The 21,677-nt window shown below is 46.7% G+C and overlaps 1 protein-coding gene across 12 annotated transcripts in view; it reads left to right on the top strand.

Annotated features, from left to right (window-relative positions):
- The window catches only part of FNBP1 (formin binding protein 1), a 125,915-nt gene extending 108,723 nt beyond the window's left edge, over window positions 1-17,192 (top strand). For 6 of the 12 annotated variants that reach the window (XM_058524281.1, XM_058524279.1, XM_058524277.1 and 3 more), the window contains 5 exons: window positions 716-825; window positions 5,816-5,948; window positions 7,935-8,056; window positions 8,370-8,506; window positions 10,257-11,717. In XM_058524281.1, the coding sequence (XP_058380264.1) occupies window positions 716-825; window positions 5,816-5,948; window positions 7,935-8,056; window positions 8,370-8,506; window positions 10,257-10,435 (681 nt within the window). In that variant the 3' untranslated portion in view covers window positions 10,436-11,717. Of the gene's footprint in view, window positions 1-715; window positions 826-5,815; window positions 5,949-7,934; window positions 8,057-8,366; window positions 8,507-10,256; window positions 11,718-14,096 lie in introns of those variants that run through there. The other 6 variants (XM_058524278.1, XM_058524280.1, XM_058524276.1 and 3 more) reach the window with 2 other exon arrangements.
- Window positions 17,193-21,677: the final 4,485 nt, after the last annotated feature.

The following is a 21,677-nucleotide window of genomic DNA, read 5'->3' as shown; positions in this document are numbered from 1 at the left end:
TTTAAGTAAAAGCACTTGATAACCACAACTTATGTGAATTTTCTGATTACCCTAAAGATGTCAAAAAGAAGTAACCTGGCTTTTAGAGGCAGCAGAGGAAAGAGTGCGTGGGGGGATGGGGAGGATGTATTTTTTTTAATGTCCTTTTCACTCACATTCTCTGAGGAACTAGATGTCCCATCTGTCACTTCACGGAGATGGAAACTTTTGGCCTCAGCCTGTGTGAAGAGAGGGGAAGGAATACTCAGACTAGGGGGGGAAAAGCAGTGCTTTAGACACAAAACAGTTGATGGGGGCACTTATCACTGTTTTTTACGAAGAAAACATCAACTTCCTTAAAACCTCCGTGTTGCCACTGACACTGACGGTAAAGCGAAGAATCTGTCTCAAAATTTGTTTTTCACTGATCCTCACTGGAGTCAGAGGTATTTCTTCCTCTCTCCTCCCCGCCGCATGGCTCCCTGCCTTTTCGGAGGCGGTTCGGCCGGCATCCATGGACTATAGGAGATGGTTTGTGGGACTTCTGCAGTTTGCATGCATTGATTCCACATCTCAGCTGGGTGTCGTGGGAAAGAGCTTAATTTATTTCACAAAAATGCACACGCAGACGTCTGTCCCCCTGGTGTCTGGGGAATCCTTCCTGCAGGCTTTTACTCGGTATCTCTTTTCAAGGAGCACCATAGGCTTTCTGGCTCACTTGTGTTTGCATCTGCAGGGCGCCACGCCAGAGGATTTCAGCAACCTCCCACCTGAGCAGAGAAGGAAAAAGCTACAGCAGAAGGTGGATGAATTAAATAAAGAGATTCAAAAGGAGATGGATCAAAGGTAGAGGGGATCAATATGCCTCCTTAAGAAATTCGCGTTCAGTTCGGAAAGATGGGGAATCCTAAAGTAGACTTTAAGATAAGCAATTATTTCAGCCGTATGTTTCATCATAGATAGTCTACTGGATTGCTTTATTACAGACTGGGAGATTTCTTTTAATAAATAGGTTTTATTCTGAGTTTTGGGAACAAAATACATCTGGTTATCTCTTTTTTCCTGAGTGTATGGGTGAGTTTTTTGGTACAAACGAGGAAGAGGAAGGTGGCATGAACCCCACCCTCTCCCTTGCCCTACATTCTAGCTTTGAGTCCGAAATGTACCTTTCTTTCTATTTGACGATAAGCAAAAATCAGCCTTCCATAGGTTCTCAGGCCTTCTTGTCTTCTAATAGCGTGTATTGGTGGTGTCTAGAAAACAAGTCTCACTATGTCTTATTATACACACCACCTGCCATTAGGAGTGTCAGTGTTTGCTTGCTCTGGAGAAGCTCTGCATCAGGCCCCACCACAGGGGCTCTCGGTTTTCTGGGCTGTTGTGCAAGTTGGATCCTAGGGGTGGTAGGTTGGTGCCCATGCAAAAAAAAAAAAAAAAAAGTAAGAAAAGATCTCATACCTCTTTTTGCTTGTCTTCCCTTCCCACATTGATAACCTGTAACACTTTCACATCACTCAGGGGACACTTGCTAATAACACTGATTGAAAAGCCACTTTATTCATTGTTTCTCACCTTATAAATTCTCACTGAGTCAATTAGGTGAATCGTTCCTTTATTTGAGTTTGGAACTTGAGATTTTCTAAAAGATAACTTGAGATTTTGTGCTCTATAAATAGGCCAAATGGTGAGCCTACATAAACTTAGTTATATTGAAGCTGGGGTTAAAATTTGGTGATGCAAAAAACAAACAAACAAAATTGGTAAGGCAGTACTGTTTGGGTACATCAAAAGAAAAGTAATTTTTATTCTTTTACCTCTGGTAGAGCAACTCCTGAAAAATAGGTCATTTTATAAACATTGCTAACAATGTATAAAAAATAGGAACACATATAATTAACTTTGTTCTAGTCTTGTGTTAGAAATATACTTTATTAAAGTTTTGTCTTTGTACTTTTTATGTACCTGTAGAACCAAATATAAAAGGAATTATAATGTATAAATCAATTAAACATCGTAATAAGTGAGCAGTTATATTTTGTACAGGAGGAAGAAGTTACCACTCAGGTATCCGAAATGACATTTTATAGGTTGTTGACAGACTCTAATTGTCCAAAATCATGGAGAAAAATTTCTCTGCCTTTTGGGTCGTGGCCATGGAACCTGGTTAACCTTTTAACCCCCACAGCAGCCCTTGCTGGTAATGAGGCAAATCACGTTCAATCATTCACTTAACGACTGTTTATTGAGCATTTACTGTGTACAGGAAATATCCCAGGCACTGAGGATAAAGCAGTGAACAAAACATACAGAAACCTCTGTTCCTTTTTTTTTTTTTTTTTCTACTGGCCATAGTGGAGTGACATTTGTATTTTTTTTTTAATTTTTTCTTTATTGCAGTAACATTGGTTTATAACATTGTATAAATTTCAGGTGTACATCATTATACTTCTATTTCTGCATTGAAACCTCTGTTCTCATGCGACTTACATTTTGTGCAGGAGGAACAGAAAAGAAAAGGTTTTGAGCAGAAGTGACATGATCTGGAAAAGTCTTCCTGAACCACTGTCCCTGCACGTCCCAGTCCACTGCTCTCCCTGCTTGGCCAAAGTGTCCCCTTAGTTTTCTTTTTTTGAATAATCAATCCAAAAAGTCAAGAATGGAGAGAAAAAATGTATCGAATAGGCAGGACAAGTCAAAAGCACAAAGGAGGATGGTAAATTTAAAATACCAAGCCCTCCAGACACCCTGGGTTCACATCTGGTCCCACCTGTTTCTGTGCAGACTTTGGACAAGCTCCTTGAGCTCTCAGCACCTTGGTTTCCTCACCTTGAAAAAGGCGTTAAGATGCTTGTTTGTGTGAGGATTAAATGTTCAGTGTTTGGAAAGTGCTGAGAACAATGCCTGGCACATAAGTGTTTGTAAAATAAAATGAATCGAGATGTTGATTGTAAACACGGTCCAGTTAAAAAAGAGATTTTCAGACTGGACAAAAAAACGAAATCCACCTGTATGCTATATACAAAAGACCCATCTAACCCATAAGGTTTAGTAAAGTTGAAAGTAAAAGAATGGAAACAGACACACTGTGTAAATGCCAACCAAAAGAAAACGGTGGACGGGACTGACTTTCAGGCCAAAGAAAAAAAACCAAACTATTCAACTCAAGAGGGTCAACTTCATAATAATAAGAGATTCAAATAACAAATGGTTCACTTCACCAGGAAGATACAAAATTTTCAATCTGTATGACCATAATAGCCATAACATCAAAACATAAAAAAGCAAAAACTGACAGAAGTACAAGAAATCCAAATATATTATTACATGAGAGATTTTTAATGCACTTCTCTCAGTAATTGATGGAACAGATTAACAGAGAGTCAGGATAGAAGATTTGAGTAATATAATTAACAAAATTGACCTAATACACATATCCAACAGCTGTGCAATACACATTCTTTTCAATCACACATGGAACATTTCCAAAAATTGAGCATACTCTGATTTCATAAAGCAAATCTCAAACATCAAAGGATGGATACCAGGCAAGGTATGTTCTCTGAAGCTTGCAATTGAGCTGGATACCAATAACAAAAATTTTGAAATTAAGAAATGTAGCTCTAAATAACACAGAGACTAAAGAAAAAAGTCATAATAGATATTAGAAAATATATGAGGGGCCGGCCCCGTGGCGTAGTGGTTAAGTGTGCACGCTCCGCTGCTGGTGGCCCGGGTTCGGATCCCGGGTGCGCACTGACACACCGCTTGTCAGGCCATGCTGTGGCGGCGTCCCGTATAAAGTAGAGGAAGATGGGCATAGATGGTAGCCCAGGGCCAGTCTTCCTCAGCAAAAAGAGGAGGATTGGCATGGATGTTAGCTCAAGGCTGATCTTCCTCACAAAAATATATGAAACACACATTCCACTTATCAGTTTCCAGGATGTCACTAAAGCCATGCTTATAAAGGGAAATTTATAGCTTTCAATACATATTGAAAACAAAGAAAGCTAAAAATTGGTGAGCTACATATCCAAGAAGTTAGAAAAAGAACAGCAAATTAAACCAAAGAAAATAGAATAAAGGAAATAATAAAGGAAAGAGTATAAATTAATTAAATAGAAAAAATGTGCATTCAGGGGCTGGCCCAGTGGTGCGAGGGTTAAGTGCGTGCGCTCCACTGTGGCGGCCCGGGGTTCGCCGGTTCAGATCCCGGGCACGCACCGACGCACCGCTTGTCAAGCCATGCTGTGGCGGCGTCCCATATAAAGTAAAGGAAGATGGGCATGGATTTTAACCCAGGGCCAGTCTTCCTCAGCAAAAAAAAAAAAAAAAAAGAGGATTGGCAGATGTTAGCTGGGGCCAATCTTCCTCACAAAAAAAAAATGTGCATTCAACAGAGAGGATCAACAGACACAGAAGTTGGTTCCTTGAAAAGATTAATATAATTGATAAACTTCTGGAGAGATAAGATTGATCAGGAGAGACCCAGAGAAGAACGGAAGATAATGAAGTTAGATAACTCTTGAGAAGTTTTGCTGAGAAATAGGGCGGTGGCTGGAGGGGTAGGCCATGAAGTCAAGAGAGGAACTTGGTAAAGGGGGACGATGTTACAGATTGTTTGTTGTAAGAACATGTGTTCATCTAACAAACATTTATTGCGCATCTGCTATGTGCCAGTGTTGTCCTGCCCCTGGGGCTGTGTCAGGTTAACAGAAGGGCATAAGCCCATTGAGCTTTCACGAAGAGCTTCCATTCTAGTAAGAGAACAGACAATAGACCATCAGCATTAAAGTCAATGATATAATGTTGGAAAGTGACACGTTATGGAAAGAAAAAGGAAGTGGGGCGAGGTCAGGGGGCTGGGAATGCTAGTGGATGAGGGCTCTAGTGGGGGCGTGGCCTTCTGGAAGAGCGGACAGTTCCCCAGGGTCCACTGGGGGTGCAGGCTGCGTGGGCTCGGATGCAGGGAGCCGGGTAGAGGGGTGGTGAGGACTTGTGGAAATCCTCTCCCTGTTATTTCTGTATTTTCAGTTCAGCTATTTCCCGTGACTCAAAATATGCTTTGGTTTGTTGGTCTTGTGTTGTATGATTGGTTTAGATTTTCTTTTGCTGAAGCTCATTAAAGTTGGCCCCTTACCCCTGGCAGAGCATCATTTGCTCTAAACTTGTAACAACTAAACCCTACTGAAAGTCCCTCGAAGCTGGGGTCAAGTTAGCAGAGCCCTTTGGTCCTAGAGATAACGCTTCCCTAGGGATTCCTCACGCGGGCTGCTGTGGGTGGGCGTCCAGAACAGGATTCTGGAAGGTGTGGAGCCTTGCAATACATAGCTTTCAGGCTCTGTTGCCCACCCGTCTTGGATACCAACTGTGGCTTTGGTTTCTTAATAGTTGACATAGTGTGTAATAAAATTTCCAAAGCAATTAACTGCTTCCTTCATGAGGTAAACACTGCAGCCCACAAGGCCCGAGATGCCAGCTGTAGCTTTGGTTTGCATAAGGAATATGCACATGGAAATATTTGGGTTTTGTTTATTGTTGTTTGGGGCAGGGGGAGGGGCGGGATGAATTTATGTCTCTCACTTGCTGAAAACAATAGAGAGACACATTCAGAAAAGGCAACTGAAATTTAAATATCACTCTCTGGATTATATAGACTTTGGTAGCAGGATTCTTATACAGGAGTTTTAGAGTAAAAGCTGGCCCCAGCATTCTCTTCCAGTGCACACTCAGGTACCGTCTCCCCACGCCCCCATTCACATGTTTTCAGGGTGGCAGGAGGATGTCACTGGCTGATGACATTAACCTTCACCGTGCTCTGCTCGTTCTTTTTTTTCAGAGATGCCATAACGAAAATGAAAGACGTTTACCTAAAGAACCCTCAGATGGGGGACCCGGCCAGTTTGGATCACAAATTAGCAGAAGTCAGCCAAAATATAGAAAAACTGAGACTAGAGGCTCAGAAATTTGAGGTATGAAAAAGCTTCGTTGGAAAAAAAGAAACAGAAGGGAGAGGTGTCATGAAGTGTGTATGGTAGGGGCCAACGTTTCTTTCACTGAGAGAGATACAACTGGAAATGTCGGGGTGTTTCACGATAAAAGGAAAAATACACTGTCATCCATGGAGTGTCCTGCTTTTCAAGATATCCTATTTTAATTGGGTCCCTAAAACTGACGCTGGTTGAAGTTGCGTTTGTATACAGTGTTGTTTTGTTTTGTTTGAGGAAGATTGGCCCTGAGCTAACATCTGTTGCCAATCTTCCTCCTTTTTTCTCCCCAAAGCCCCAGTAGATAGTTGTATGTTGTAGTTGTACATCCTTCTAGGTGCTCTATGTGGAACACCGCCTCAGCATGGCTTGATGAGCGGTGAGTAGGTCCACGCCCAGGATCCGAACCAGCGAACCCTGGGCTGCCTAAGCGGAGCATGTGAACTTTACCACTTCACCACCGGGCCGGCCCTCAGGGTTGTTTTTTTTTTTTTTTTTTAATTTTATTTATTTATTTTTTTCCCCCAAAGCCCCAGTAGATAGTTGTATGTCATAGTTGCACATCCTTCTAGTTGCTGTACGTGGGACGCGGCCTCAGCATGGCCAGAGAAGCGGTGCGTCGGTGCGCGCCCGGGACCCAAACCCGGGCCGCCAGCAGCGGAGCGCGCGTACTTAACCGCTAAGCCATGGGGCCGGCCCCTCAGGGTTGTTTTTTAATTTAAGTGTTTCACTTAAGTTTATTCTCCTTCATTTCATGTTGATAATGGATACAGTTGGGAGTATACAGTTGTCCATCATCTCAGTAAATTAAAAAAAACCGTTTTTAAAAATCTGTTGAAATATGTTATTGTTCCTTCAAAGGACTCGTTATCAAAAGGTGACATATATATGAAAACCAGTAAGAAACTCAAATGAGAAGTGACAATGACTAGGAAACACAAATAATAAATGTTTTAAGGAGATAGAGGAGCACCCAAAAGCTGTGGACAAAAGGTTTCTTTTTCCTCCCAAATTTAAAGACCTCTACAGGGGCCGGCCCCATGGCTTAGCGGTTAAGTGTGCGCGCTCCGCTGCTGGTGGCCCGGGTTCGGATCCCGGGCGCGCACCAACGCACCGCTTCTCTGGCCATGCTGAGGCTGCATCCCACATACAGCAACTAGAAGGATGTGCAGCTATGACATACAACTATCTACTGGGGCTTTGGGGGTAAAAATAAATAAATAAATAAAATTATAAAAGTAAATAAGTAAATAAAGACCTCTACAGAGCATGGAAAGATAAATTAGTAACTGATCATTCCAGTCAGGATAGGTTATTTCTAGCAATGAAGGGTCAAATCGGGCTTTTTTCATTCTTTCTAGAATCCGTCAAAGTTTTTAATGTTTGATTGAGTTTTTAGAACCTAGAAATGTCCTTTTCTGGTCATTTTTATTCTTCTGCCTTTTGAATAGCGTGACTATTTCAAATACTGCCGAAGATAATTTTATCTACTTTGATTTCTGATGTACAAGTTTCTTCATTACTAAAAAAAATTACACTTCTAAAAAAATGGGAAGTGTGGCTTTCAAACTGAGTCACTGCTCCAGTGTGGTGGTACCCTCATGTTTCCCAGTGTGACCTCATGGTCACAGAATTTCTGGAACCGGAAGGAACTAGAAGTGATGTATCCGAAATCACACAGCTGTTTAAAAACGCAAGAGCATAACATGGTCCAGTGTTCTTTCTGCCACAGTGGGAGCGATTGCCTAAATGGAGGTTTGCTGCCACTTCTCCATCTTGGGATGAAATGGAAATAGTTGCCTGTAGGTACATTTTACAGTCAAATTCTCATACACTGGAGATTCCACCCCTATGTGGTCCTTCTCGAATCAGCTTCAGTGACCAACCAGCAGCCCAAATTGGGAGCCTTAAGACTCTACGCTGGGGCCCTGAGCTGAGCTCAGGCCAGTCTCTCATGGCTTCTGTTTCCAGGCGTGGCTGGCGGAGGTTGAAGGCCGGCTCCCAGCGCGCGGCGACCAGGCCCGTCGACAGAGCGGAATGTACGACGCTCAGAACCCAGCGACCGTCAACAACTGCGCGCAGGACCGGGAGAGGTACAGTATGTGAGCAGGGCCTGCTTCTGGCCAGGGCGCAATTCTGCTTGGTCTTCCGTTCTCGATTTTGGAATCTGGACACGAGCGTAAGGCACTTGTTGGACACCAAAGTGCCTGTGATGATGGACCTAAGATTCTTCCCACGGTGCAGGGTTCTAATTCCACATGGCGGTGCCAGAGCTGCAGGGTGATTTGAGATGGTCTTAGTTCCAACCCTCGGGGGCTTGCCAGCTCTTTGCTCTTGCCGGGCTGGATTCGGGTCCTTGCTGGGGGCAGTCGCTATAGTTGCTGTGTGCTTTCCTCTCTTGAGCAGCCCGGATGGCAGTTACACGGAGGAGCAGAGTCAGGAGAGTGAGGTGAAGGTGCTGGCCACGGACTTCGACGACGAGTTCGATGATGAGGAGCCCCTCCCTGCCATAGGGACTTGCAAAGCTCTCTACACCTTTGAAGGTAGCACACACGCCAGCCCAGTTCCCCGCTCTTCATAAACTTTCTGCATCACTCTTCTCTTTCTGTGATCAGACCTTCCTTTGAAGCTTCCAGATCTTTCCCTACTCCTCTTTTTTTCTGCTCATAGTATTATTATTATTGTTGGTGGTTGACTATTTTGCCTTTTGGTCTGTGCAATTTATCAACTTTCAGTGAGCTTAATTGCAGCCAGTAGTGTGGAATAATGATTATTTCATTCATTCATTCAATACTTAGAGAGCACCTGTCTCATAAGGACCCCCAAAGGGGTGGGGTGCAGGAGGTATGGTGTGGCATCTACCTCGGACACAGATATAGGAGGAGGCAGCTTGCAGTATTTAGCAGAGGCGGGGTACAGAGTGATGGGGGACTCAGGGGAGGATAAGATCGCTACCTGAAGAGGATTCAGAGAACTGTCCGTGCAGCAGTGCATCAGAGGCGTGGGCATTGCCAGACATGGAGGGGAGGGGAGGAAAGCGTGGGGTTCCTGTGGCTGGAGCTCAGACGTCTTAGGTGGTAATAGTGGAATTTGAGACTAGAAAGTAGGGGTGCCACTGGGGGGTAAGAGGAACATTTGGATTTTATTTGGCAAGCCTTGAGGAGCTATTGACAGTACTTGAGCAGGACGTTGACACCAGCAGAGCTGTAACCCTAGGACATTTACTGTCATATGTGTAGTTTCAATCAGAAAACAGGGATAATGGTTAGAAAGGCTGGCCTAGTGTTTGCTAAACCAGTGAACCTTGACAGCAGGTCCTGAGAATGGAATAAGGATGCTATGAGGAGCAGTCAGAGCTCAGACAAGTGTGGGAAACCTGCGACAATGAATTTTACAGATTTCTTTACTACAGGACTTTGCAGAGCCTTTAACAGACTAAATGTTCATTGTGACAAAACCAGAAAGAGAAGTGCCAGGTTAAATGTTCCGCTTTTACTTCATGTCCACACCACCCCCAGCCCCCCACAGTACCCCCATCAACAGCTCCCTAAACAGTTTGCCTTTCAGAGCGCTGTTTGGGCAGAGGTGGCTAATCTTCTGAAATCTTCTTGGCAAATGGTCTCGGGGGCCTTGATGAAGGAATGGGCACAGAGATGCTGCCGTCAACACACTGCTTAGACTCGTGACCCATTGGAAGTCGGGGGGAAAGAGGGGAGGAAATCAAAGATGATTCCCGAAGTTGCATTCCTGGGACAGTGGAGATGTCCGCTGAAACGGGAAAGCAGCAGGGGGATCTAGTCTGGGAGGAAAAACGACGAGGCCAGGTTCCCCCACGTTGCATGTCAGGTGTCAGGACAACATCCGGGTGTGCTTCAGGCAGAGGAGAAGTGGAGCCTTAGCTACTGACAAGAACCAGCTCGGGAGAGAGAGAAGTGGGGATATTGTGGAAAGAGGTGCACTTAAAGCTGTAGGAGCACTTTCACCCCAAAATGCGAGAGGGGGAGGAAGAAAAGAGAAGAGCACCACGACTTCCCCTGGGGAACACATCTACTGTTCTGGGAGCGGGGAGAGAGGGCTCCCTAGAGGAAATAGAGAAGAGCCCTTAGAAACATGCAGGGTGAGGCCCTGGAAGCTTCTGCGTGGGAGGAGAAAGTTGCGGGACAAGGGGTGAGGGGCTATGCATCCGAGCATGGCCCTCGTCTTGTACTGCACGTGTTTCATTGCAAAGCTCCCTGTTTGCTCTCCGTCTGGATTCGACAAGAAACCTAAAATATTCTGATATTGCTTTTTCAGGTCAGAATGAAGGAACCATTTCAGTAGTTGAAGGAGAAACACTGTATGTTATAGAGGAAGACAAAGGTGATGGGTGGACTCGCATTCGGAGAAGTGAAGATGAAGAGGGTTATGTCCCCACTTCGTACGTCGAGGTCTATTTGGACAAAAATGCCAAAGGTGCTAAGACTTATATTTAATACAACTTAAAAATTTTTTTTGTAAAAATTGGAGTTGTTTCTCCCCACAACTGTGACTGTTACAGGCAGTTCTTCAGAAGCCTGGATGGAGAACACGGCAGTGCATGTCCATACAGCCACACAGTGGACTCGTTCATTTCCTTGGCTAGTTTTGCCTCTAATCAAGTTTCACTTGCTGATGGAGTTTTCTGTGGAAGGCTGCCAACTGCCAATTTGCAAGTGTGTCATTTGTATTCTGATAAACATTTCTTCTTTTGGCAGCATCTGTAGATAACAAAACAAAGTTGCCTTCTAGCTTCTAATCAATATTCCTGAATTTACAAGTCCACTCACATCATAGGGGTACAGAAGACTTCAGTTCTCTCATTTATATCTAGTACCTGCTATAAATTGAACTACCTTAGAATGTTACATTTTGTAACTTAATAAATTGAACTACGCTAGTTTGTTAAATTTTATATTCATTCACTTTGGAGGAAGTCATAAATAAAACCTCCCCTTCTTAAGTAAAGAAGTAAATAAGATTCTTTTATTGGTACCGAAAGTGTGTATTTTTACTTAAACGTGGTTAAGATCATTGTTAGATAATCATGATTATCCTATTATGCCTATGTGGTCCCGAACAGCCAACTGAAATCTGGAAAAATTTGGTCACTTACCCAGTTGATTTTTACATATGACTATTGACCTTGCCTCCACCAGTGGACAGAGTTGATCAGATGTGCTAACCAAGTACTTCATTCTGTTCTGTTGGAGGTTTTGTGGCAAGTGTTCAGCTTGCACCTCCCCCGGTGGGGCTATAAATAGAACCTGGGACAGCAACATCTGCTTCTACACACAGACCCTCTGCACATCACTTTTCAAAGGGGATTTTTTTTTTTTTTTAATCATTGGCATCTGTAAAACCCAAAGTGTGAATTTACTGAAAATTGTTTTAGAATTTCTAGCTCATTTTATATAATCAATTGTAGCCAAAACAAAATAAAATGTTTCCCCATCTTTAAAGGAATCTGGGTCACATGGGGATTTGCATTTTTAAATTGGCCAGATAGGTAGTGAAGTTGGTCACATGCATAGACGGGTACCAAGCCCAGTGTTTGTGCCCATTTTGAGAATCTGCCCTAAGATCACAGAGAACCAGCTATAAATGGGTCAGAATGAAGATGGTGGGTTGAGATTCTCTTTTTGTTTGGCTTTGAAAATTATTCATGTCAAATAGGAAATTAGCTCCTCGCCTCTCCGTTGTGGGCTGCTTTCATAAGCTCACATCCATTTAAAGCTGATTCTAAAAGTGACAGCAGCACATCAGGGGCTGGACTTGGCAGGAGTTCGGGGTGCTGGTTGCAGATTCTAGCAGAAGTTCACTGCCATTTCACAAGGGCCACCAAAGTGAAATTTAGTCAGCTTTACTCAATGACAGCTTGATTTTTAAAATGCTTTTTATTTTTAAATAGTTATAGATGCTCAGGAAGTTGCAAAGAGAGTAGAGAGAGATCCTGTGTGCCCTTCACCTAGTTTCCCTCCACTGTCATATCTGACACAATTGTAGCACAGAATCAAAAGCAGGAAACATTGATTTTGTAAATACTATTTTGTAATTCACATCTCTTTTGAATTATTACACCTCTGCTGACATGATATTGACAAAGCCACTCCTCCTGACCCCAGGCCTCTCAGGGGAATGGGTTCAGGTCTCCTTTTTAAGTATTGCAGCCATCAAGTCAGCTGACCCTTACACCGCAGGGATTTGTTTTAATGAGCAGTAGGTGGTCACAGCTGTAGCCATGTCACCCAGCGAATGGGAGACCTAACTTATTAAAATCCAACCTTTCTGTCCCATGATGAACTCATTTCCGGACTGTGAGCTATTGGAGAAAGCAAACTAAACACCAAAGTCTTAAAACAGGGCAAGATGTTAGCTTTTGAAAAGCCTACCTTGAAAAGTATGACATTTCATGAAGTTGTTTTTTTTTCTTTAGAGTTGTACAAGTGTGATTCAGAAAATAGTTCAGTTGGTTTTCAGGGACGGGTGGGTGGTTTGGGCATGGAAATTCAAGATCATTATTTGAAGTTGCGTGCCTTGGTACCTCTAACAGGTGAATCTCTGTAATGGTGACTAGACAGTGAAAGATACTTCGTAGCTTCAATTCCATCTCGTCAATGCGTGAAGCACTAGAAAAAGCATGGAAACAATTCCCAGAGAATCAGGAATTTCTATTTCCACCCAAAATATACTTTTGTTTTCTTCCAACAGTTATCTATTAAAATAAAAGCAGCAAAGTCTCCGCTTGTTTATAAAGTTTTCTGCTTTTATTTTAGAGAAACATTTAGAAGTTAATAACATATATGTAGAAGCCTTTCTTCCCTACCTTGCTTATAAATCCCTCACAAACATGGCCCCCCTTAAATCCATCCCAGCGGGCGGGCTGCTGCTCTAGGACGCCCCCCACTCAAAGCAGTATGTTCGTTTTTGGTAATGCCGGCGCATTTTCTGTGTGTGTGTGGTGTCTACGATGTGACTATTTAATAACTGCCAAAATATTTAGACTAGAGTAACTTCCAATTGGTCGACTGGATTGTGACTATCCTCTTTTATGGTTTTGCTTTTTAAAATTGCTCTCTGTTAAATATGTCCATAATCCCCCCCCCCATATATTTGTATATACTGCAATTTAAAAACTAAAAGGATTACTTGAATGTGTTGTTTTAACGTTTTACTCTTTTATGTTTGTTTTATTGGTGATTCTGCTGCCTAATGGCCTTTTTGTTTTGTACTGCGGGGGAAGCCGGAAGGACTGTTACACTGGTAGCTAGGTCCCCTGCCGGCTGCTCCACACTGGGTTTATTATAGACACTTGGGTTCTGAGTAAGTTTTGTTTGAATATGGCCAACATGATTGTTTCTCTCTATTCTTATCCTAAAAGAAAAGACTGTCTGGCACCTCTTAGTTGTACCCTCGTATCTGCCTCTCTAATAAACGTTATATTTTTCTCAGTATTGTGTATTTTAAATGATTTTTCTCCTTTCTGAGAAAATTATTCTGTGTAACACGAGCATTTAACTCTTTCGTCTTCAGTAATGGGGAATTTCCTGGCCAAATGCTTTTTTTAAATTCTGCCTTTTCCCTCCTTTTAAATGATGACACCTTCTCTGTGTCTCCTGCACCTGAGGGCTTCAAGGGTCTGTCTCTCTCGTTTCTCCCCTACCCCCTCAAGATTAAGAACTTTCACTGTTTATTGCTGAGTAAACATTGAATGACAAGTTTTTCTTTTCACCAAAGATTTTATATTTTACTGCTAAAGAACAAGAGCGTCAATCAGAGAATTAGCTGTTGTGTTCCTTCCATCATTCTGGACAGCTGATCACATTTCTTTCTTTCCCTCAAATCTCAATTTATTAGCAAGATGCGTTAGGGTGGGTGGGCACATCGTCTGCCATTTGGGCTTCTCTGACCCCTGGAAGAAAGACTAGCTACTGAATGGAGATAAAACCGTGAAAGTTCTTATCTCAGACATGCCCTGTGGTAACCAATTGCTCTAAAAATGTCCCTCCCCTCCCCTGCCACCCCGGGCGGTGCAGTTTGCAGCAAGGGCAGCCTGCCCGCCCCTGACCTGCCTCCTTCTTTGCTAACAGTGTTTCTCTTTTTCTTTTTGTGTTGTAGATTCCTAAAGGTGTTTGTGGAGCCAGAGCCTCGGGGAGCCTTCCCAGGAGAAACCCTTCGGTCTGCTTGTCTCCACAGGCCCGGCGCCCGCGCCCTCAGACTGCTCCTGGGCTGCGCCGGAGTGTGGCCCTCGGAACCTCAGCCTGAAGTGACATCCCCACACTGTGCAGCTGCTTGCCTCTTCTTTTTTTTTCTTTTTACAGCATGCTCCTCGTGGCCCAGCTCCTCCCATGGCCCAGTCTGGCCGCCTCTTTGGGGTCAGGTCCATCCCCGTCCGGTCCCCACCCCTCGCAGGGCCATGGAAGGTGGCTAGACCCGTGCCCCCTCCTTCGCGGGCTCTCAGTCCGCCGGGCGCATCCTGGCCCGTCCACGGTTCACACTGTGCCTTTTGTGAAAACTTTGCCACTGGTGTCCTGGGGAGACCAACAGAATCTGGACAAGGAGGGTCAGTGCGCCAGGTGGATTGAGTGCCCGGACATCACTGGTGCGTTCCCATGTCGTTCACGTTAGAAAGGACTCATCTTTTCCCAAGCCCACTGAGTATGCTGTGGTCCTTTTCTGATTATGGGTCCTCACCTCGTGCTAAACATTGGCCTTTGCCACATTTCACGCCGGAGAGTGTCCATGGTGGGCACTGGGGAACACACACGTGCACGCACCTGCATGCGCACACACATACACACATGCACACACACATGTTTGTTAGGGGCCTTGTCTTCAGTGGAAGTCAGATGCCAGCTCGTGGGCCAGCCCTGCCGTCTTGACTGTGGCCACCGTTCATGGGGTCAAGGAAGCCCCAGCCCACCTTCTCCCGCTGATTCCCCGTTAATGAGAACTGCAGAGCGTGGTGCTTTGTGAACGAGTGTCCCCCCTCTGCGTTAGCTCCTTCCAAAGTGAAAATCCCCCTCTTGCCGTGAATTCCAAGATTTGCATCTTAGGATTTTAGTGCTTTTGTCACCAAAGACCCTGCGCTTGTCCTTCAAGTGACCCTGTAGCTACAGCTTCTGCTTTTTGTCACATGCTCTTCAGGCCGCGCGGAACTAATTGAGTTTGCTTTTTGAGCTAAGTTTCCTTCCTGTTATGGATCTTTGAGGAAAATGTGAGGTCGTGTAGCCTGTGGCCACTCATGCCTTAGAGCAGCCTAGCTTCTCTTATTTGGTGCAGAAACAGTCAAGAGAAATCGCTGGCTGTGAGTTTCCGTGAACGAGAACGCCATCAGAAGCCCAAGGATGAGATCGAGCATCTTTCTTCTCTTGTTTGGCTTTTGGTAACTAGGTGGTCACCTCGAGCATCCTCAATTCTTCTCGACATTTATGAACCCAAGACAAGGAAGTCTTACGGGAGCCAAAGGGACCAGGACAGAAATGACAGGTCCTAAGGGTTGGGCCTTCGTTCCGTGAGAAAATGGTTGCTCAAGCAGACCAGATGGACCACACACCACCTCCGGGAGCAGCTCGGTGACCAGACACCAAGCAAACGCCGAGGGGAAGGAGGGGAAGAGGAAGTGGCTTCAGGTTTAAAGCAGGCGAGCCAGTGAGCACGAGCCTCTGTCACTCTTTCTTCCCGAGCCAGGCTAGAACAGGGACTGAAAGCCACCTGCTCTGCAGCCGTGGGCGCCCCGCGGCTGCTACATCAGCAGCGGCTTCCGTTCCCCCTGCGGGCGGCCCAGGCGTGGTCCTCATCAGTCTCGAGAGAGGACTGGCTTAGCAGATGACGTGCAAGCCAGGACGCCAACGGGTGAGAGGTGTCAGGGCCTCACCTGTGTCCCTGCAACCCAACAGGTGGTGGTTAATGCGGGCCGTCCCAGCGGCTCCACGAAGGGCTCCTCCGTCGCAGGGTGACCAGGTATCACCAGGAACTCCTGAATTTCACCAAGTCAAGCTGACCACTCTCCAATCCGCAAGGATGCTAAATGGTTTTTTTAAATCTGGTTTTAGAGCCTCAGTAATGCATGTGCATTGCATCTTTCTTATTAGGGGTCAGGATAGGTTACTTTCTTGCAGTGTAGGGAAAAAGGTATAAGCTGCAGTAATTTGTTCTTTTAAGGTCTGTTAAACCAATATAGAATATGCTTGTATCCTCTTGTATCCCCTGCACCATTTTTTTTCTTCTGTGTCACCTGCGTCCAGAAAAGAATGGATATGAGTGCTTGGCAATGTTAACCTTGAGTTCGCTTCTCTGCCAGTCTGTGTGGCCACATGGAACGGGCAGTGCTGTACCAGCTGGGCTTACTAAAGGACATAAGTTATTATAGGATAGTTGAGATATATCATTTACTCTGGGAATCCTACTGTGAAATCATCTATAGGTTATTAGGGAGCAGTTCACGTAGAGTAGAAATGTGGAATTTCCCACCTGCTTCTCCGTCTCCCCTCATATCCACCGCCTGCCATTTCTCTGCCAATGCTAGAAGACTGTTGTGTTGTAAGAGTGACTAATTTTTAAAGAATCTGCCCTGAAAATGACTTAAAAACAAAATGCAGGAGAGGAACTTGTCATTTACCCAGTTTTTCCTTTGCAGGATGGGAAAATAAAAAGGCATGGAAAGTTGTAATGGGATTTTTCCTTCAGGTTTTTACCATGCTCATCCTGAAGTTTTCAGGTTGGTGTGCTTGGGTGAGAGAAGCTGTAGCTTGTCTCATTAGCAGAGGTCGCTAATGCCTTTTGGTAACATCTGTAATTACAGGAGAAAGTTTACTGAACATGAAAAAGTTATGTTGAAGCTAAGTATTTTTCCAGAAATTTTGGTTTCATGTTTCCTAATGGCTCTGCCTCCTGTGCTTCTGTCATCGAAAAACTTCAAAAAGGTGATCCAAAATTCTATTTTAACCTGATGCTGAACACCTTTAAACTTTTGGGTTTATTTGTGTGTTGCACTAATTCTAACCTTTAGAGGCATTTCAGTGTTGTTAACGGCCCGTTGCCATTGTAAAGGTTCTGGAATTGCCCATTTGTCTCTGGAGATGGAATTAAACCAAATACAGTGCTTCCATTGGAAGGCTTCTATTGACGTTGTAACTATATGTTAATCCTCTAAATGTTAAATAAAAGTATAACTTCTGGCACGGTATCCTGGGATGGTTTTGTTGCACAGAGAGGTGACCCGGGTCACGGAGGCAGGCGGAGTTCCCTGGGCCCGATTCCGGTCCGAACCTCACCGACTTCCTGTGTAAACCCAAGATGGGTGTTGCCATCTGCTTGGGGAGAGGCTTGAGACCCAGCCAGCTCTCAAGACCCCACCCACCCACTGGCGGAAAAGCTCGCGGAGACCTCGGTCGGGTGGAATCCACGTTGATTCAGTCCAGGGATTTGGGGAGGCTCCTTACGACTCGGAAATTTTTCTTGCGTGCAAATTCAGCTGGCAGCTACTCTAGGTTTTCAGGGACCCTATCGTGGGGGTGGGGGCCGTGAAATTGGAGCATGTTTGCCTTTCATTGGTGGTCTGGTGTCACCAGGGCTCAAGCTCACCCCCTTGGTGGCCTGGCTGGAATAATCACTGGTTTCTGTGAAGCCGCAGACAGTGTGCAGGTTAAAGGGTGGGGCCTCATGCCTAGAACCCACTGGACGTGTGCAGTGGGAGGCCCTCTTTCCATAACCAGCGTTGAAAATCTCACCCCAGGCTTTTGGGGGAAGATGCAATTGGTGAGTGCCCACACCTCTCTATTTCCTGAGGCTCTTTAGAGCCGTTTTAGGAAGATAGTTGTCGACGGAGTGAAACATTAGCAGCTACACAGTGCGAGCAGGGCAGCCTTGCTAATATCCATTGTGGGCTCACTTGCTAAGGGATGGGAGGCCAGGCCACCAAGACCACCAGCCAGGCCTCACTGCAGCCTTAGCCTCCTCCAACAATGGACGTGACTGGCCTTTCAAGCGAGAGCTTCGCTAACTCCTCAGGGAAGACTGCTGCCATCCGTGCCCGGGGAGGGTAGGATTACGGAACCATCGAGAAGTCGTGGTTCTCAGTCAGAGTGTAGTGAAGGGAATAGGTGCCTTGACTGTGGTCCTGACTGAGGCCTCTTGTCTAGGCTGTGAGCAAAAGGTAAATCTAGGAAGGCTGTTTCTAGTGTGTTCTTTCTGGGCTTTGCCACATTTCAGGATAGTCTCCAACGGTCTCCGTGGAGGAGATGGAAGGTTTCTGCCTGTCTTAGAACCTTCCTTCCCTGAAGGGCCTCCAGTGTTGAGGGGCTGGGAGCTGGGTTTGCTGACTGGGGGCACGTGGCCTCACCTCTGTGGGCCTCAGTTTCCTCGGTTGAGGGGTGAGGATGTCGACTCCTTGGGGAGCTGCTGTGAGAACATGAGACCATGGGAAGGCACCTGGTCGACCTGCAGCAGCTCACAGGTGTTTGCTCTCATCCAGAGCTTGCTCCCGGCTCCCGCGATGGCGTTCGTTACTCTGATATGGGGACAACTCCACAGCTCAGAGCTCTAGGTCTTCACACTGCGCGCAGGGGTCGGAAACGCGCCTGGCTTGTCCCATCTTTATGCACCTATTTGGTTCAGGTGTTCTGGGGAGGTGGCACCTCACCCCACTGTACACCTGAACTTTCTGGTGACCCACTTTTCGCCCCTTTGGGGCTGAAAACAGCGGCGGCGACGAGGAGCTGGGCTGCCAGACAACCCCCTCCCCGCTGCTCTCCTGCGGGCGCCTCTGCAGGCACAGGAACAGCTGACTCAGAAGGTTCCAGTGATGCAGCAGACCTGTCGGTCAGGCTCCTCCGGTAGGTCTGGGAATCACATCAGCCGCCCCGGGCGGGCAGGGCTGGTCTCCCCCGGCCTCCCCCACCTGCCGGCAGCACCCAGGTCGGCCAGCTCGGCTGCACTGTGGCGGTGGCGACCCCTAGTGGACGAGAAGTCAGAGCGTGCAAGGAGAGAAGGACGAGCGAGGGTCCCTAACGACGGGGTGGCTAGGGAGGAAATGGAAGTGTGCAGAGGCAGGCAGTTTCAAGTATGCCCCCCTTTTTTTTCATTAAAGCAAAAGAGATCTGTGGAATTGTGAAATCTACGGGGCAGCCTAGAGATCAGACTTTGAACTGCTGCCGCAGAAGATGGATGGTGTGGATCTGAGTGAGGGAAGGAGCCGGGGGAGGCAGGACAGCGATAGCAGGCCCAGCCCTGTGGGGATTAACATCCCGTGCGTCCTGAGCAGTGAGGACGTCCAGCCCCGGCTCGGCCCACCCCGCCTAGAAGATGCCTCTCCTTCTCCTCCCTGGCCTCTGCTGTCCTTTTCAGAGAAGGGGAGGCCATAAGCCATGTTGCCAGTGCCCTCTCAGTCCTGGGATTAAAGTGCAAAGGCTGCAACTGGCACTCAGCAGCCACTTTGTGTGTGTCAGGAGCTGTTTCTCCAGAGCTGCATCCATTAGGCCCTGATTTAAACACTTCTGTCTCGGGCCCGGCCTGGTGGCATAGCGGTTAATTGCGCATGTTCCACTGCCGGGCCTGGGTTTGGATCCCGGGCATGCACTGACGCACCACTTGTCAAGCCATGCTGTGGCGGCGTCCCATATGAAGTGGAGGAAAACGGGCACGGATGTTAGCCCAGGGCCAGTCTTCCTCAGCAAAAAGAGGAGGATTGGCAGATGTTAGGTCAGGGCTGATCTTCCTCACCAAAAAAAAAAAACACTTCTATCTCTGTCCAGATGGTATAAGGGAGTGACATTTACTTCAATGACCTCCCATGAGCTGAGGACGTCTCTGGGTCACAAAAAGTAGAGCAGAAACTGAGAAAAGGCCCCCATGTGCTCTGTCCTCAGAGCTAAGGAGCCAAAAAGGAACACAGGAAACACAGGGATTTCCTCATTCTCCTCTGTCGGGCCCTGGAAGCAGCAGGGATGGGCAGGGTCCTGGGAGCATTCTGCCCGGGAACCTGGTGCCCCTCAGAGCACGCACGCACATCCTGCCACTGCCCCAGGCAGAGCCCTGTCCCCAGTGCTGGCTCTCCAGACACCCCCTCACCTGGGCTGCTCGCTGGTGTCAAATCCAAGGAAAGGCTGGAGACTGCATCCTAACACCTCACCTGGCAGCTTTCCAGAACATGCTTTGTCCAAAATGTTGACTGCTGGGGCTGGCCCCGTGGTGTAGTGGTTAAGTGCACACACTCCGCTGCTGGCGGCCTGGGTTCAGATCCTGGGCGCGCACGGACGCACTGCTTGTCAGGCCATGCCGTGGCAGCATCCCATATAAAGTGGAGGAAGATGGGCAGGGATGTTGGCTCAGAGCCAGTCTTCCTCAGCAAAAAGAGGAGGATTGGCATGGGTGTTGGCTCAGGGCTGATCTTCCTCACAAAAAAAAAAAAAAAAAAAAACACAAAATGTTGACTGCTGCCTGCTCCTTCACTACAACCAACACGTTTCTCACTGCTGCAGGTCAAGTGGTAGTAGAGAAAAGAGCCAGACAGAGGGAGGATTCCAAAACACCACTCGCTTCCTCAAAGGAAGGGGGCTCAAACGAGGCAGTGTAAGACTCGCAGGATAATTTACACTGCACTGAGTTCAAACTAGAACAAAGGTGGGAAGCGACACTTTCTGGGTGGCTGCACCCTGCAAATGTTTCTCCAGGGCAGGGTTGTGACAGAAGCACAGGCAGATGGAAGGGCCTGCAGACACGGGCAGCAGTTGGCCCACAAACTCTCCAGTCTGCAGGGGGTGGCTTGTGGCTCCTCGAAACGGGGCTGCTGGAGTGAGCCTCGCCTCAGGGAGGAGCCCGACGGCCGGCGCGAGGGGACGGCGTGTGGAGGAAACAAGACCACAGGGGCCTCCCTGCCGCCCAGCGCGTCCGTCTCCACTCGGGCTGTGAGGTGAACAACCACATACTCCTGTCCTGTCTTCAGATCCCAGCTTCCAAGTCTGGCCAAGCCACTGAAAAGCCTGGGGTTTCCAGGGAGAACATAAAGGAGACATTTTAAGGCCAATAGGTACCTACCTATTTCTCTCTCACCTTCCTGTAGTACAACAGACGAATGTCCCCCAACCCTGGAAATCAATCGGCCCTCCAGACGACACTTTTCCATTCTCATCTCCCACGTTAGATAAGAAAAGCCAATCACAAAACTCGTACCGTGGGAGTCCATGTACACGACGGTCCAATGTGAGCAACGCTAAAAACACTGCTTAGACACACACACGTGGCCAAACTAGAAAGTGAGGATGGAGGAACCACAGGCGGAGTCACTCCAGGGTGGGGCGACGCGGGAAGAGTGATCAGGAGGAACCGGCAACGGGACAGCCCGGGGCGGGCACACGGGGGCGGGCACACTGTCACCGTCTCGTCATTCTTTATGGTGAACACGTTTCTGCACACTCATGTCTGATGGGATTTCACAAGGAGATGTTTATTTATTTATTTTTTATTATTTTTGTGTGTGTGAGGAAGACCAGCCCTGAGCTAACACCTGTTGCCAATCCTCCTCTTTTTGCCAAGGAAGATCAGCCCTGAGCTAACATCCGTGCCCATCTTCCTCTACTTTTTATATGGGACGCTGCCACAGCATGGCTTGATGAGCGGTGTGCACCCAGGATCCAAACCAGCGAACCCTCAGGCCCCTGCAGTGGAACATGCACACTTAACCACTGTGCCACCGGGCCA

Source organism: Diceros bicornis, chromosome 28, assembly GCF_020826845.1.
Source record: "Diceros bicornis minor isolate mBicDic1 chromosome 28, mDicBic1.mat.cur, whole genome shotgun sequence".
NCBI lineage: Eukaryota > Metazoa > Chordata > Mammalia > Perissodactyla > Rhinocerotidae > Diceros > Diceros bicornis.
The sequence above is the reverse complement of the archived record's forward strand: the minus strand, read 5'-3'. Positions and strand labels throughout refer to the sequence as shown.